The following is a 16,866-nucleotide window of genomic DNA, read 5'->3' on the forward strand; positions in this document are numbered from 1 at the left end:
TCGAGGTTGTTGATTTGCTTCGAGACTATGTCCTCTGCAATTTTTCGCCATAAAGTATCTCTTATAATTTTTGGGTTGAGCTGTGTTTTCCCTAGTGGCATCCTTAGCACTGAAGAAAGAAAGTTCGTCGTCGTCTGTAGTTGCTATGTTATAATGTAGGGTTTAATTTTACGAACAACTTTTCTTTCGGTTGTTTTATGTGATCATATGATCTTTCCACTAAAATGGTACTTTATTGCTCCCTTCTTTAACAAACGCTTTTACTCCCAGTGAGTTTTGATGCTGTGAATAATGGCTAATGCTCAAAACTGACCGAACTGAATGGTCTGCATCAACGCTAGCCTTCTACGTAGACGTTCTTTTGGCTCGTCACGCGTCGGGGAGGAAAGATTGCGTGACTAGCCAAAAGAAAAAGCATGGGAGGCAAGGAATTAAGAACTTTATCGCCCTGTGTTGCTCCTGAAGTCGTTTCCCTGAGGCTCTGTAAACACGGTTGTTATGACCCATGCATGAATTTTGTTGGCTTTGTTTTATAGGCGAAAAAGAAAATGAACGCCTGTTATTTAGACAATCACCTGACAAAGTTCGAAACAATTCTTTCGAACGCCCATAAACTTTTAAATTCTCCCCAACGTCCTCAGGCTCGGGGTACACATGCACATGCGCTGTTTTTCAAACAAATGCTCCTGGACAAACTGAGGGCCTCTACATGAGAGCCGAGATGAATTTCGTCCCGGGATGAAAAAAAAAAATCATTTTACATGAGCGTGTTCATCCCGGGATAAGTCGTCCCGCCCGAGTTGAATTCATCTCGCCCGTGCTTACATCACATTACATTTCATCCCGGGAAGGACTGTTTACATGGGGTTTTTCGTCACGTTTCATCCCGGGATGACATTCCATCCCGGTGTTTCATCCCGGGATGAACTCATCTCGGGAGGAAATCATGTAATCATGTAAACAGCAACAAGAAAATGATCAGACACCGAGATGAATTCATCCTGGGACGAAAGTCATCCCAGGACGAAAACTCTCATGTAAAGAGGCCCTGATTTATCAGTTTAGCGGATCTACCTTATTACATGAAATTTTCGCGACACGTTAATTTCGCGATTTTGAGGTGCGCATATTTCGCGACACTTAAATTTTGCGATTTGGCGAAAAAGTTTTAAGTTGAATCACTTTAATTTCGCGTTTTTGAGTAAGACACAATTTACATTCCCTTGATAATGTTATTTAACTTGTTCATGAATTAAATAACAAAGTTTTATCAAAGGAACAATAACGTCAAAATTAACAAAAACGCAAGGCCAGGACTAAATCTCGACAATAGCAACAACAAAGCAGTTCTCACAATGTCTACAAGTAGGTCAAGCTTGTACGTGAGTTATTTTGTTCTAAAGTAAATTTACCACAGCAGCCATTAACATTAAAAATTCCTTCCTTTAGTGGTACTAAAACTATTCTTTCTTAACTATTGACATAATGTGAGTCACTTAATTTTCGCGTCATGTTATGTTCGCGACACTAATTGTTCGCGTCACTTTAATTTCGCGACTTTTTTGGAATCGCGAAATTCGCGAAATTAAAGTGTCGCGAAAATTTCAGGTAATAAGGTAGCCCAAGTTCTACTTGTTGAAATATTGGCCTTAAATCTGTAATTCTTATAACTCCATAGTAATCGTCATCTAACACAAATTAGGATATGGGTGTACGTGTAGTACTGTATCGTAAAGCGTTCCCGCTTATAAATCCCCAGGGGGGACTTATAAGCCCTCCCCCATCCCTCAGATATGAGCCCTCCGGTCACCTATTCAGCTTTTCCATTAGTTACAAACATCGCACGAAACACTGCACTAGACAATGAACAAGTTTGCAAGCAGATCGCGGATCACAACGTTTTGCTCACAGTGGCTTTCTTTACAGCCAAGTCTAATGAGGCGTTCTGCTGCGCAAACCGCAAAGCCCGGCTAGCGCTCTTCAGTGACGTCACCGCTCACGAATGGAGCCCAGACTCCCTTTAGCCGACTACACCTACGGACTTGGCTGGCTCTCTTACAAATTATCGTTCATCAAAGCTGCCGTTTCTTGTTAGCTCATTTTTTATGCCACTTATCGCCTCCTGGGTTTAATTTCTCCCAGTTATAAAACCACCCAAAACCAAGATCTTTCGGTATGTATCGGGTATACAATTGAAGTCTTCATACACGAAGAAGTGAAATTGCAATTTTGTCACCGCTGACTACCTTTAACTCCGAGTAACGCTTACGTAACTGAATCGATGGATGTGGATGGCGGATGGAAGTAGCAAAAAGGATCGCAAAAAGGTGATTTCTTCTGGTTGTTGAAGCTCTAAAGATGGCTTACGTTACAAGAAGAAAGGTGGCTCATTCTATTTTCGCTGGTTCCAGTCGAACTGCTCCTTTAAAGAAAGTACACTGGTCAACTACTCTTCCATTGAGCACATTGTCGTCCGATGTAAATAATGACACTGCAAAAGAGCCTATCAAGACGATATCAGATCTGCCAGGTCCTGTCAGCCTTCCAGTTATAGGGACAGTTTGGACACTCTTTATTGGGACGAAAGGCGAGCCGCTTGGAAAGCGATTTCTACCCATGCTTATAGAAGATGTAAAAAATTATGGCAAAATATTCCGTAAGCAGATGCCGGGTATTGAGATTGTATCTTTAGCAGATCCCGCAGATGTGGCGAAAGTACTGCGAGCCGAGCCAAAATATCCTCAACGACTTCAGTTCCCCATTCTCGACTATTACCGCGAGAAACGACAGAAGATTCCTGGTGTTTTCTTTGCAGATGGCCCAGAGTGGTACAAGCATCGAAGTGTGCTTAGTAAACGGATGCTTCGACCCAAAGAGGTCGCTGACTACGCTTCCGGTTTCAACGAAATTGTAACGGATTTTATTGACAGATTGCGAACCGTTCGAGAACCTAGAGGTTCAGAAAAAGAAAACGAAGTTTGCGATCTCGACAAAGAGCTCTTCAAGTGGTCGTTCGAGTCTGTCGCAGAGATGCTGTTTGACAAAAGATTTGGTTGTCTGGAACCGGAAGTAAACAAAGAAGCCGAAACCTTCATAAAAGCAGTGGGAGATTTTTTGCACAATGCAATCGGAGTAGGATTTTTGCCGAACTGGTTCTACAAGATCTACGAGACTAAGCAGTTTAAAGCGTTTTTCTCTAGTTTTGACACAATGTACGAATATGCCGAATTGTTTATCGAGAGAAGAATTAATGAGCTTGAAAGCCAGTCACGCAATCCATCAGAGCTTGCTAAAGGCTGCAAAGCAGGCTTCTTCGAGTTTCTCCTGTCAAGTGGAAAGTTGACCAAAGATGACCTGCTCGCAAGCGTGATTGATGTTCTGTTTGCTGGGGTTGACACAACTTCCAACACGATGCAGTGGATGTTGTACATGATGGCGAAAAATCCTGACAAACAAGAGATCCTGCGACAGGAAGTATTATCAGTCCTGGGAGAAACAACATTAGCGACCCCCACAACAATCGCGCAAATGCCTTACCTGAAAGCTTGGCTAAAGGAAACGCTGCGACTCTACCCTGTCCTTAGCGCTATTCCCCGAAGGCCGGCCGAAGATTTGATTTTAAGTGGATACCTCATTCCGGGAGGAACGACTCAAATCGAATTTCTTACTTCTGCCATGGGAAGAGATGAGAAAGTGTTCCAAGATGCCGAAGCGTTTAAACCAGAACGATGGCTACGAAACAAAGACGTCATTTTAACCGAAGCCGCAGAAGCTTTCTCTTCTATTCCTTTTGGGTTTGGAACCCGAATGTGTCTTGGTCGTCGAATTGCCGAATTGGAGCTTCATCTTTTATTGGCCAGAATCGTGCAGCAGTTTGAGATTTCTTATCCACCTGATGCGGAGAGTGTAGAGCCCTTTATGCGAGGAGTTACCATTCCTGACAGAGCTATAAGAGCAAAGTTTGTAGACAGACAATTTACAGACAAGTTATCGACTGACCAACTGTGGTAGCCAAGAGACCTATAGAAAGTCTTATATCACAATTTCCTTCTTTTTTTGAACAGTTTTTTTTTGCGTAATAACACGAAATCTTGTATAACAATTTTCTTTTTTTTAAAAACAGTTTTTTATTTTGGTAAAAACCCGAAAGCGCTGGTGCGCGCGCTGAAGTCAGCGCGGGTTACTTTTGTTATGTATATTATAAAACTAGTTTCATATTGAAGTTAACCTTAAAGGTAGGAAAACACCAGAAACGGCGATTATAAGCTAACAAAAACAAGGAATGACACGAATTACGAACGACCAACTTGAATGCTTCGTAAATTCTGAAACAAATCACTTTTTCCATGAAGAGAACAGTAATGAAGACTAAGGGCCTGTTTACATGATTCCGGAATGAAATTCATTTCGGAATCGTGTAAACAGGCCCTACTAGTAAAAGGCCCAGTAAATCGGGCAAAATTTTCTTGCAGCTTGTCTTCCAACATTGGTGCATTGCTAGTTGTAAATGTTAACGCGTATTACCTCCGATCCCGTGTTAGTAGAAATGAGCGCAACATGTTGCCGCAAACTGCATCATAAGAGGTAATACTCGCAAGTCGCAACAACACCTTAAAACTTGCAACGCAACAATGTTGCGAAACAAGTTGAAAGGAAATGTTGCCGGTATTGCTGTACTAGCCTAGGTAACAACGTAAACCAGATCGGAACGTATGTAGCTTTAGTTATACGAACTTCCACACTGTTGCGAACAATGAAGTTTTGCAGTGAGTAGTTCAGTTATCACGGTGAGTTTTTGATCGCATTAAGTTTTTCAAACTGAAATCTGTAAAGTATAATCTCAATAAACTTATATTGCGCAACAGACGGTTAAGACGAAAATCGCGCGTACGACTTTCTAAAGCACTAGAAATACAAAAACGTGACACCAGGTAAGGTTTAAAGTTTCATTATAACTTTTCAACGGTAAAAAAAAAATATTTTTCTCAACTTTATTTCAAATCCATACAAGCCTTCTTAGTACATCCATACAAACTCTCATAGCACGCTTTGGTTACCTGTGGTTGAACGAAATGCCCACTGTCTAGAAACACACCCTCAAATGCACATTTCAAGCTGTCTCTTTAATTTTAACTGACGAACTGTAATTTTCAACATGTCAGTTAGCCCACCCTTCCTATAAAGGCAGCATGCTGTGAAACGTACGTCGGTAAACCTGTACCGTACAAAATAACGTTACGAGGTAACAATTTTAATTTTATCAAAAAAAGGGCCCGCCATATAGTGAAAATCGATAATCGGAGTCATAACCTCGACAGAATCGGAGTCGGAAGAATCCGAATGTTTACCCTTTCTTCCGATTCCGCTTATGAATCCGTCGCTAATGAACCAGTGAAAACTACAAGATCTGATTGACGGATTCGCAAGCAGTTGCGGGAAAACAAACCAGCTCTCAGGCAGCAACAATCATTTTATTTTGCCACATGTATACCGCACTGATTACGAAATTACACCAACTCCGTCGCTAGTGCCGGTGAGCGGGAATGTGTGCTGTCAATGAAATTAGAAAGCTGAACCACATTTTAGCGGATTATTTTGTGAACACTTTTCAGTGGATTAAAGGTTCAGTGAACAATTCGAATTTTCTTGTGTATTTCTGGCGGTATTCTTACCAAACTTTTAATTTTGTGTGATTTTCCAAATTACAGCGACAAAATTTAGATTCTGCGGCCGTACGGCAATCGCATCTTCAATCAATCAATCAATCAATCAAAACCTTTATTTATACACAATGGGATAAAAAAGCTACATAGCTTGTGGGGTCGTGTGTAAATAAAAACATTAAAACTAGTACATAAAAACATTAAAAAGCTAAGCTAAAAATAGATAAATTATTACAATGATAAAAAAGATAAAAAGCGCTAAGATCTCTTACAATAAAGATTGTTAAAATTTTTTTTTTGTTAATTATGTTCGATTTGTTGGTCATTGTCATAAAACTCCTGAGGGACATCTTCCCCGTAGATTTCTTTCCTTCGTTTTAAAATCAGTTTTGGCTTTTTGTTATTGTAAAAAACAAATTGACATCAGTTTTTTATGCGTCTGTCCTGTTATCGATGATTCATTTCGTCATAACATTGTCAAAGTTTGTTGTAAAGAGGGGGGAGGTACAGAATAGGGAGGAGGGAGAAATGGCCAAAAAAATTAGGGAGGAGGGAGAAATTTTGGCAAAAAATAGGGAAGAGGGAGAAATTGGCGCAAAACGTAGGTAGGAGGGAGAAGTTGGCACAAAAAAGTAGGGAGGCGGGAGAAATTTTGGCAAAAAATAGGAAGGAGGGAGAAATTGGCGCAAAACGTAGGGAGGAGGGAGAAATTGGCACAAAAAAGTAGGGAGGCGGGAGATTTACCCTCCTGTCCCTCCCCCCTCTGTAGATCTACAACACTTTGACAATGTTATGACGCAATTTATCATCAATAAAAAAACAGACGCATAAAAACTCATGTCAATTTGTTAAATATGCCGGATTACGAAACAAATATTAAGGTAATAAGTTTTCTCCCTCCCCCCTCCCCCTCTCCCACACACTCGGCACACACCCGCCCCGACAGACCGACAGATCAGTCCCCCATGTAGCGGTTTATGACCAAGTTTGCAAATCACTTTTTCTGTTTGATTATGTTTCTGTATACAATATAAGTCTTCATAGATTAAGTTCTAGCTTGTCGGTCAAATTTGGTTATCACACCAAGGAACATGAAGAAACGATTAAATTTTTCGAAAGTTTCCATACATGAAGTACCTACCTCCATCAAACGATCGACCATCCGCTGACCATGGAGCCCGTGGGCTCAGAATCTGAGCAAGATGGCGTTTTTCGACATGTTCAAGGGATATCGAGTATGGCGCGTTTTTACTGTCAAAATTCAACATCACAAATCGAATGTCATCATTCCAAAATGACCACCGAAATGGGGGAATTTCTTCTAATCGCTTGCCGCTGAAGTTCTCAAGATGGCTTTTGTTATAAGAAGGAAGACTGCTCATTCTATCCTGGCTTGTACTAGTCGAACTGCCTTTTTAAAGAGAGGACACAGGCCAAGAACTCTTTCACTGAGCACATTGTCGTCCAACGTAAACAATGACACTGCAAAAGAGCCTATCAAGACGATATCAGATCTGCCAGGTCCTCTCAACCTTCCAGTTATAGGGACAGCATGGAAATTCTTCACTGGAACAAAAGGCGAGCCGCTAGGAAAGCGAATACTGCGTTTGCATGCAGAACACGTCAAAAAATATGGCAGAATATTCCTACAACAGGTTCCTGGTGTTACGATTGTTTCTTTAACAGATCCAGCAGATGTAGCGAAAGTACTGCGAGCCGAGCCAAAATATCCTCAACGACTTCAATTCCCCATTCTCGACTATTACCGCGAGAAACGACAAAAGATTCCTGGGGTTTTCTTTGCAGATGGCCCAGAGTGGTACAAGCATCGAAGTGTGATAAGCAAACGGATGCTTCGACCCAAAGAGGTCGCTGACTACGCTTCCGGTTTTAACGAAATTATAACGGATTTTATTTACAGATTGCAAACCGTTCGAGAGCCTGACGGTTCAGAGAAAGAAAACGAAGTTTGCGATCTCGACAAAGAGCTCTTTAAATGGTCGTTCGAGTCTGTCGCAGAGATGTTGTTTGATAAAAGATTTGGTTGTCTGGAGCCGGAAGTAAACAAAGAAGCCGAAATCTTCATAAAAGCAGTGGGAGATTTTCTCCACAATATAGTCGGGGTAGGGTTGTTACCGATCTGGTTCTACAAAATCTACGAGACTAAACAGTTTAAAACATTTTTGTCTAGTTTGGACACAATGTACGAATACGCTGAACTGTTTATCGAGAGAAGAATTAATGAACTCGAACAGCAACCAAAAAGCCAGTCACGCAATCCATCAGAGCCTGCTGAAGGCGACAAAGCAGGCTTCTTCGAGTTTCTCCTGTCAAGTGGAAAATTGACCAAAGATGACCTGCTCGCAAGCGTGATTGATGTTCTGTTTGCTGGAGTTGACACAACTTCCAACACGATGCAGTGGATGTTGTACATGATGGCGAAAAATCCTAACAAACAAGAGATCCTGCGACAGGAAGTATTATCAGTCCTGAGAGACACAACATTAGCGACCTCCACAACAATCGCGCGAATGCCTTACCTGAAAGCTTGGCTACGAGAAACACTGCGACTCTACCCTGTTCTTTGTGTTATCCCTCGACAGCCGGTGGAAGATTTAATTTTAAGTGGATACCTCATTCCTGGTGGAACTGCTCAAGTTGAGTTTCTTTCTCATATCATGGGAAGAGATGAGAAAGTGTTCGAAGATGCCGAAGCATTTAAACCAGAACGATGGTTACGAAAGAAAGAAGTAATTTTAACTGAAGCCGCAGAAGCTTTCTCTTCTATTCCTTTTGGGTTTGGAACCCGAATGTGTCTTGGCCGTCGAATCGCCGAATTGGAGCTTCATCTTTTATTGGCCAGAATCGTGCAGCAGTTTGAGATTTCTTATCCTCATGATGCAGAGAATGTTGAGCCCTTTGTTCGAGGGGTTACCATTCCTGACAGAGCTGTAAGAGCAAAGTTTATAGACAGACAGTAACCTTAGAAGTTATCGACTCACTGACAAGTTACACTAAGCAGAATCAATAAAAAATGAAGCTTACTAATTGAAGTAAAGTAAAACGGATTAAAGTAACGATAGTCCCTCTTTCGTTAATCTCTAAGGTAGCACTAAAGATGGGGGAGGAAGTAGAGGTTGCCAGTTTACATGTACTAAAGGCCTTTAAAAACACTCGGGGGGGGGGGGCGTTTACTGGAATAAAGATGCTTATTGGATTGGTAACGCTTATTGCAAAAAGGTCTTTAACTAGGGGGCGTTCAATCAAGGGAGGGAGGCGCTTACTGGAACGAGGGTGCTAAATTGAATCGTAACGGGAAACAAAAAAATATAAAAACTTGAGCAATTTGCTTTTTGGCCTCTTTATAGTTGATCACGCAGCGCAAACGATTTTCATAACAATCAAACAACAGCAGCTGTCTTCACGTTTTGCTAAACATTCTTTATTCAGAGAAAACAAGAAAAACGTACATATAAAACTTTGATATAAAAAAGCCCACTTACAAACGAGTTACAGCTCCGACCAAGATAATTCGGCTTAAGGATACTCATGTAAAATAAAACACTTATAAGTTTATGATGTTTCAAGGCAGAGACAGCCACGAATCACAATTCCATGCTAATTGAAAACTTAATGTTCGTTTTATGCATGATAATTAAATCACGGCGTATGGCTATATAGCGAGATCAAATCTTGCGAGGAAGAAAAACAAGAAAAAACACCTATCATTTTAAGTGTTTTTATTACGTCAAATCTCGACTAGCGAGAACTCCTTTTCCCACCTTTAAAAACCTAATATCATCCTTCGAGCCCATTCCGAGACCTCTGCTGTTCTGTTGTTGGAGTTGGAAGGGCTGTTTGCAATGTTGTTGCAAATATATTTGCAGCACACTGTGATCAGTCTAGTGAAGTGCTCATTTAAACAAACTGACCGACGATATAAACTGAATGGTATACGCTGGCGCCCGTGCCGGGTTTCACATTTAGGGGACTTGGAACAGCTCAGATTTGTCTCGCAGTGCAATTTAGGCTCGGGAAATATTTGGTAGGCTGCATCGAGGTCCATTCCCCCTTGGCACAGTGCTGTACCGTTAAGACCACTCCCAATCTGCCTCCGCACTCGATTTGCTCTCTCTGCAAAAGAACCAAAGGAGGTCAAGCATATCTACAATAAGAAAATACCGTGTACGACGCTCAGAAAAGGGCTACCTTCGTAACGTTCGAATTTAGCACTGAACCTTTCGTTACTTTTGGAGGATCGCATCTTTAGGGGTCCGGGTCGTTATACCGCCATTCGGGTAGCGAAAGCGTTAAATTATCGTCATCCAGAGTCGAATTTCTTTTGAGAACGCTAGCTACGTATACTTCGAAGACGTTCTTTCCTTTGGGAATTTACTAACAACCCTATTAATTTTATCGCTAGTTCGGATTGTCGCTAATTTATAACATGAATTTATAAAGGCGGCTTTTCCCTTTGATCTTATCAAAGACTACTTTTCCGAACCGGTGTGAAGATTCCAGGTTAGAGTAGGGATGTTAAAAAAAGTGAAGATTGTAAGCTCTATCGTCTCACCTTCTGTTTGAATCCCTGTCACTTTCAGAGTCTCCTGCGCTTCTCTCACGTGGTATATCGGATACTGTGCACAAAAATCTGCTAATCACTGAGTACAGAACGATCAGTCACTTCACCGTCAATAATCCACGCAGTATCCACCCGCCTGGTCTCTGTAATAACCATCTAATGAGCGTAAAATAAATTGGTGTGAACTTACAATTGCAAAGACTACTAGCAGTCCCTCAGATTTCGCAAGATCAGTCGAGCGGGAAAGCAGGCAAGCTCGCGAGAAAATCAATTCCACAAGAGGAAACGCGACGCGCGAACACGAGATTAAGCCCGGGCTTTGTCTATACTGACTAAATTTTCTTCTCGCGCTCGCGTGTCACATCTTCTTGCGCGAAGTTATTTTCTCGTGCGTTCTGAAATAAGGTAAAGATTTTGAACAAATTCATATCTATGAATTTGTTTGACATGTTATGAATCCTCTGTGGGACTTCCTAACAGAGTTTACAAAAAAGCTAGCAGGACCGCGTAATCAAATTAAGTATACGTAAGCGTGCACCTTGGCCATAATCCAATGGTGCACGCTGGTGACGTGAGCAAAGCACTTCGCCAGAATATTGTTGTACAATTCCACCGGCAATGTTATAAAATAATTGGTTCATTCTCTAAGCTGTTCACTATCGAGTTAAGGCGCACTTATGACATGAAGTTTGGACACATGAAGTTTGGAGAGCACTCGAGAAGCTAGAGTTGATCTCGGCTATCGCCTTGAGCAACTCTTGCGCCGCTTAATTTATGCTTTACGAGAGAGGGAAATTTTTTTAACAGATTCGTAATGAAAAAGATTTCGTGTTCTCACCTGCTTGGCCTTCTGAAGATCTCTCATCAGTTTACCAGGTGTCGATTGTTTCTTCATCAGAGGGAAAATGTAGCACATTTTACTGTCTGGGAATCGCAGCATGGTCAAATTCTGTGGTAGTAAGTATAAACAAATTGCGTATAAGAGCGGCAGATATTTTACTCCTTAAATGGCCCAGCTCACAACGAGTCAATCGTAGCTCAGTTGGTTAGAGCGCCCAACCGGTATCTGGGAGGCCATGGGTTCGATTCCCGTCGGGGACTCAGATTTTTTCTTTGTCTCACGCTCGTGTCATGTTGAATAATTTCTTCACTATTTTACTCCTTATTATTCAACACATGCGCGCGCTGCCCATCTGTCACTGAGTACATAACAGATATCCTGCGATATACGTAGGTTGCAAAGATTCGTCCGAAATCTTGTAAAGCGCTGCATAAATACAGTTTTTCTATCTGCAAAATGTGTTTCGTTGACAATTTGTTGAATAATAAAACAATTATCCTGCTCAATCTTGCGGAATATCGTCTGATTTTAGCCAACTCGGCCTACGGAGCCCTTCAGGCTCTTATTGGGTTTGGCACCTACCTATATAGATTAATTAATTAGTATCAAATCAACTTCACGGTATGACCTTAGAAGCTCTAATGACAGCCTTCTCCTTAGTTATCCAAAGCCGTTATCCAAGGCAACACTGGGTGATTGCTCCTTTACATATGCTGCCCCAAAACTTTGGAACGCTCTTCCTTTAGCCATCAGATCTGTGAACACTGTTACCGATTTTAAAGGCAAACTTAAAACATATTTGATTTCTAAAGCGTTTTTATTAAAATCCGAATAGAATTGTAATTTCTTAGAATTTTAGATTGTAGTTAGGTAAAAATTGTACTTTAACGCTTGTAATTTTTAACCTATAACGTAGTTTTTAAGAATTTTAGTTTTTTTTTGTCATGCGCATTTGAACATTTACGTATGGAATTTGCGCACAACAAATTCGTAATTATTATTATTATTATTACGGCCTCGTTTGGCTAACTATCAGAAGATATTCCGCGCGATTTCGCAGGATAATTGCGGGCCCAAGAGAGGCCCGCAACCTCATCTTGACAGTGACCAGCGGATTGCGTATTACGCGTGCGCGCCACGTTTATAAAGGCTAGGCTGGCATTCTCGTCCCCAGAGGCCGCGATCCTTCTGGTCAGCACCCGGGATCGATCCCGGGTGCTGACCAGAAGGATCGCGGCCTCTGGGGACGAGAATGCTAGGCTGGCTATCTGCAAACCGGAAGTTGAAAATTTTGTTCTTCCACTAAGAACGATCGGAATGCAAAAAATGGGTCAATCACGACAGTTTGTCGTAACACCGGAAGAGAAAAATCTTGTCTCCAAGAGCGATAAGAATGCGAAAAATCAACAGTTTGTCACATTAGATCGAGGCTTCTGTCTTGCAGACATTACGTTTTGCAGACGTTGTTTTATAGGTGTTGCTTTTGAGAAGATCTACTGTGATTGTATCACAGATAAACTACGGCAAAGCGAATGATTCCAACAACGGTTATTCTCGAAAAAATTCCTTATAACACTGACAACAAAGCGAGTTTGCCGACGGAGGAAAATCACATCTCAATTCACACCGCGTGTTTGACTACACTTCGCAAAACTGTCAATCAAAAAAACAACTCTGATTGGTTCGCGGTAATAGGAAACGATAAAAACATTCGTGACTTTAGCGTGACGCGTTACTCGACCTTCCAAACTAACAAAAAACACTTCCCTCCCAGTACCTTCTCTTAACTGCATCGAGGCCCGCACTTTCTAACCTGTGGTTACCACTAGTTGTTAAATAATATTTGAGGTAAAAGACTGACTGACTGACGGCCTGAATGAATGAATGACTGAATGACTGGATGTTTGACTGACCGACTGACTGACTGACTGACTAACTGACTGATTGACAGACTGACTGGCTGAGTGTATGAAAGACTGAATGACCACATGACCGAATGACTAACTGACTGGAAAACGAGCGAACGAATGGAAAATTTCTAAAGATTTTTTCATAGAAAAATCCGTCGAATGAAAAGACCACCCTGAAAAAATGGAGAAAATTGAATTGAATCACTTACTTGTTTGAAATCATGTAAGGTATCACTTCGGTCCACTCCAGGATGAGCGGGAACTTCAAACAATTCTGTTTGCTTTTCTGGGTCAACCTCAATCTTCTCGTTGAATTCTTGCCCAGCCTCGCGGATGTGGACGGTGAAATCCACGACCTTGTTCTATAAAAAAGACAATTTATTTTAAAATCCGCTCGGGTACTGCAATGTTTATACAAGAACGTTCTAAATTTTAAGGCAATTTATCCATCTCATGTCTCAGTAAAGAAATCGCTTCCCGCGCTAGAAGGGACAATGTCACAGATTTTAGCCAAATGTAGGCATGTGAAAATGACCATCAAGTTCAGTGAAATATAAATATAACCCTTTTTAAACAGTGAAGGGAAATTTCAATAGCACAGCAAATATAAAAGAAGGTACGGATGGCTAAAGTGACGAAGATTGAAACGGATTGCCATATGAGTTTTTGACATATTCTCAGTTGGGCTGAGCAGTTTTTAAAGTTAATCTTGTTTGGTTGTAACTTTAAATTTTAACCCCCGGAAGACAAATTTGGTTTCAATGCAGCTATGGTTTTGTCATTAAGATCCATAGAAGTAATTCCTATGCAAACATTAGGATCATAGCGAGTATTTTGTTCGCAAAACTGATAAAATAAACTTCACTCAGCCATGACAAAGTCCCAGGTCCACTCATAAGGTTAACTTGTGGCAAGTCTAACCGTGACCCAGATAAACACCTCTTTAGATGAAGAATCTTTCCTTGGTTCATCGCTTTTATGACTGGCCTTGTTACCAGATGCAGAACTTAGCAAGACAAAGATGACGAGAAAAACGTACGCCATTTGGGAGTGGGAAGATTGAGTCTGTCTATTTAAAAACAATACAAAACAGAAATGCGAACGTAGTCAATCAAAATGAAAAAAACATGATTAGTTCATCTAGAATAGCAATATAAAGTTCTACATTGGAAAACCTTTAAGAAATGAAGCTAAAAATGCTTAAAAAAAACAAAGCTTAAAGGGACGCTGTCACCAGTTTCACTTCAAAAACTTCAAGAGTCTAAAGACATATGGAAACTACGAATAGTGGTCCAATTTTGTTAAAAATCACCATGCAAGTCTCCTGAAGCGATAAAGAAGTGATATTATTGTGATGCAATTAGGAAATTAAGATTTCAACTTGAAAATATAAGGCTGATTTTTTTAAGTTTTGTCTTTGTGGCTGACTGGAAAAACACCCAAAAATTATTATGGCTCCCTTCTTCCTTCAACAACAATTTGCTTTATATCTCCATCTTGATGCACTAGATGCATTTAGTGCAAGAAGACCTATTCGCCAATTCTAGTACTTTTTACCCGAAAAGCATTAAAATCTTCCTGACAGTGTCTCTTTTAACCTGAAAAGCTAAGGAAACTTAATTTTTGGAGCTCGATGGCCGATAAAAGTTCCAGAACCTGCAGAATCACTAAATATAACTGACTACAATGAAACTGACACTTACCTGCTCTAAGAGACTTGAAAGACTTGTTCACTCAGCAAACAGAACACTTGTGTCAAAGCACGATGTTGTGGGAATATTTATATCGACGTTATCAGAACGGCCTAATTAATACCATCCTGTTTTTTCAACAAGTCAATTGATTAATCTGGTACAAAGATTCATTACACCTGCGACACTATGTCTACCTTCCAAAATTCTTCCTCTCAAAGCACAGTCGGTAGGGAAGATTCTGCCCTCATGTCGGCTGACTATTCACAGCGGTGTGATCAAAAAAAAATACTTTGGTAATTTCTCATAACTGTATCGGAACTCTAGAATGCGCGCCAGTAATCTAAAGCTTTTATCCTGTTTACTAGGTGAATGAAATCATGTGATATTTTGCTGACTAAATGAAAGAAATTAATTTATCTCTGAAAGGGGCGGGGGTTCTCGTCGTCTCGCTTAGGGGTGAAATTTCGGATTTTGGTCTCATTTAGGGTGGGCAAAACACCAATATTTTTAACCGTCAAGGTCTTGTTGAAGGGTAGCACACAAAGAAATATACAAATAGAAATTTTATTGTTAGTATTCTGGTATCTTTTAGAGGTAAAAAAAAAACCGTGCGCCACGCCCAGATTGGTCTCTTTTAAGGGTTCTTTTCAAAATTTCCGATGAGCATCACCACCCATTTCATATGGAAGTCCCCCCTCAGGCAGTAACCGCTTTCTGTCTTTATTGTTTCTGTAATACCTTGTTTGTTTAGTTGAACCAACGTTTACCAGCATATTTGTGACTAAACAGTGATAAATGAAGAAAAAATCCGTTTGTTAAAAAACTTTGGTCAAAGCGCTCCTTTGATCAATCATAAACATTGGAAGTTCTTGTTTTAATTGTTGCTTTTGCTACAAAGATTCATTACACCTGCACGACACAATGTCTACCTTCCAAAATTCCACCTCTTAGAGAACAGTGGGTAAGAAATTAAGATTCTGCTCTCGTGCCGGCTGACTAACCGCTACGGTGTGATCTAAAGGATACTTTGGCAATTTTCCTCAATTGAATGCGCGCCAGTAATCTAAAGCTGTTATCCTGTTAACTTGGTGAAGGAAAACATGACAAACATGTGATATTTTGCTACTAAAGAAAAAAAAAATTGGTTAGGATATCGTAAAATATTAATCCCCGTCTGTGGCAGAATAAACATGGTGATACGTCAGGTCGCAAAAATCAAGCTCTTAAGGCTCCAAAAGAAGAAAACATCGTGATTACCAATAAATGGAATAATACTCAGCTTGCCAATGCTGTCTACCTAGACTGCCATTCTGTCTTATCCTTCATGGCTAATGCTTTTCACAGGGTCAACATTTCTTCGATTAGGTGTGTACCATTTAGCTAACTGTTTCCGGTGTGTAGGAAGTCTAATTAACGTTCAAAACGAAAACATTACTAAAAAAAACTCCAGTGGTATTCGGTTGTTTTGTTGGTTGGGGGACCGCAAATTTAAAACGACTATTAGCACGTTTTAGCAGGTTTCGTCCTGTCCTCTGTGACAACCTAATTGGTATAACGAAGCGCTGTCTATTTCGGTTGGTCAGCTAATTTGGAACGATTCAAAGGCAACATTGTAGTTTCACTCTGAGATTTTTACTATCAGCTCACTTTGATTCGTGTTCAGGATGCGAAGTGCTCCAATATAAACTTTCGGAAAGTTAATTCTTTTTGAAAGTTTTTGAGTCAGAAATATTATATTAGGAGACGTTCTCGTTCCCAGAGCCGCTTGTCCCTCTTAGCCAGCCGAGCCTGTGCGCGAGAAACAGGTGGCTCTGATGACACATAAGGCGCTTTCCATTTACATGGAATTTTCGGTGAGAATTTTTCGACAAATGGAACATTGCAAATCTTCCCATCACGTAAACGGAGCGGAAAGAAGCTGTTCCTTTTGGAAATTCCCGTTTTGATATAATTGCAAAGAGCCTAGGTAAAAAAAATATGGTGATCGAGGGTGAAACTTCTCTACTTTATCTTCCTTCTTCATGAAGCCTTGAAGAAAGTTCAAGATGAAAACCCTCGCTTTTTGAGAAGAAACGTCCTCTATCTACACTCGACAGAAATTTTGGATAAATTTGAATCAATTCAACGGGTAAATTTTAGCGTTCTTAGGTTCAGTTGCTGACCTTGCTCTGCGAAC

At 40.6% G+C, this 16,866-nt stretch overlaps 2 protein-coding genes and 1 pseudogene across 3 annotated transcripts; 2 read left to right on the plus strand and 1 right to left on the minus strand.

Annotated features, from left to right (window-relative positions):
* Window positions 1–2,268: 2,268 nt before the first annotated feature.
* Window positions 2,269–5,001, plus strand: LOC144630151 (cytochrome P450 27C1-like). Its single transcript, XM_078488442.1, has one exon. It carries the CDS (start codon window positions 2,359–2,361, stop codon window positions 4,009–4,011), a length of 1,653 nt encoding a protein of 550 aa, XP_078344568.1. The 5' UTR covers window positions 2,269–2,358; the 3' UTR covers window positions 4,012–5,001.
* A 1,913-nt stretch (window positions 5,002–6,914) lies between these two features.
* Window positions 6,915–8,816, plus strand: LOC144629842 (cytochrome P450 27C1-like). Its single transcript, XM_078488059.1, has one exon. The coding sequence runs from the start codon at window positions 7,013–7,015 to the stop codon at window positions 8,642–8,644; it is 1,632 nt and encodes a 543-aa protein (XP_078344185.1). The 5' UTR covers window positions 6,915–7,012; the 3' UTR covers window positions 8,645–8,816.
* Window positions 8,817–9,447: 631 nt separating this feature from the next.
* LOC144629444 (uncharacterized) lies at window positions 9,448–14,815 on the minus strand (annotated as a pseudogene). The gene is made up of 6 exons (XR_013566373.1): window positions 14,700–14,815; window positions 13,936–14,065; window positions 13,206–13,358; window positions 11,084–11,194; window positions 10,237–10,401; window positions 9,448–9,797 (listed from the first exon to the last, which is right to left on the minus strand). The product of XR_013566373.1 is annotated as an uncharacterized LOC144629444 (transcript).
* Between the last annotated feature and the right edge of the window lie 2,051 nt (window positions 14,816–16,866).

Source organism: Oculina patagonica, chromosome 11, assembly GCF_052425735.1.
Source record: "Oculina patagonica isolate OP01 chromosome 11, crgOcupat, whole genome shotgun sequence".
Classification (NCBI taxonomy): domain Eukaryota; kingdom Metazoa; phylum Cnidaria; class Anthozoa; order Scleractinia; family Oculinidae; genus Oculina; species Oculina patagonica.

Coding starts and splice junctions, on each gene's coding strand:
- LOC144630151 (XM_078488442.1), top strand. CDS start 2,359: ATGGCTTACGTTACAAGAAGAAAGGTGGCTCATTCTATTTTCGCTGGT.
- LOC144629842 (XM_078488059.1), top strand. CDS start 7,013: ATGGCTTTTGTTATAAGAAGGAAGACTGCTCATTCTATCCTGGCTTGT.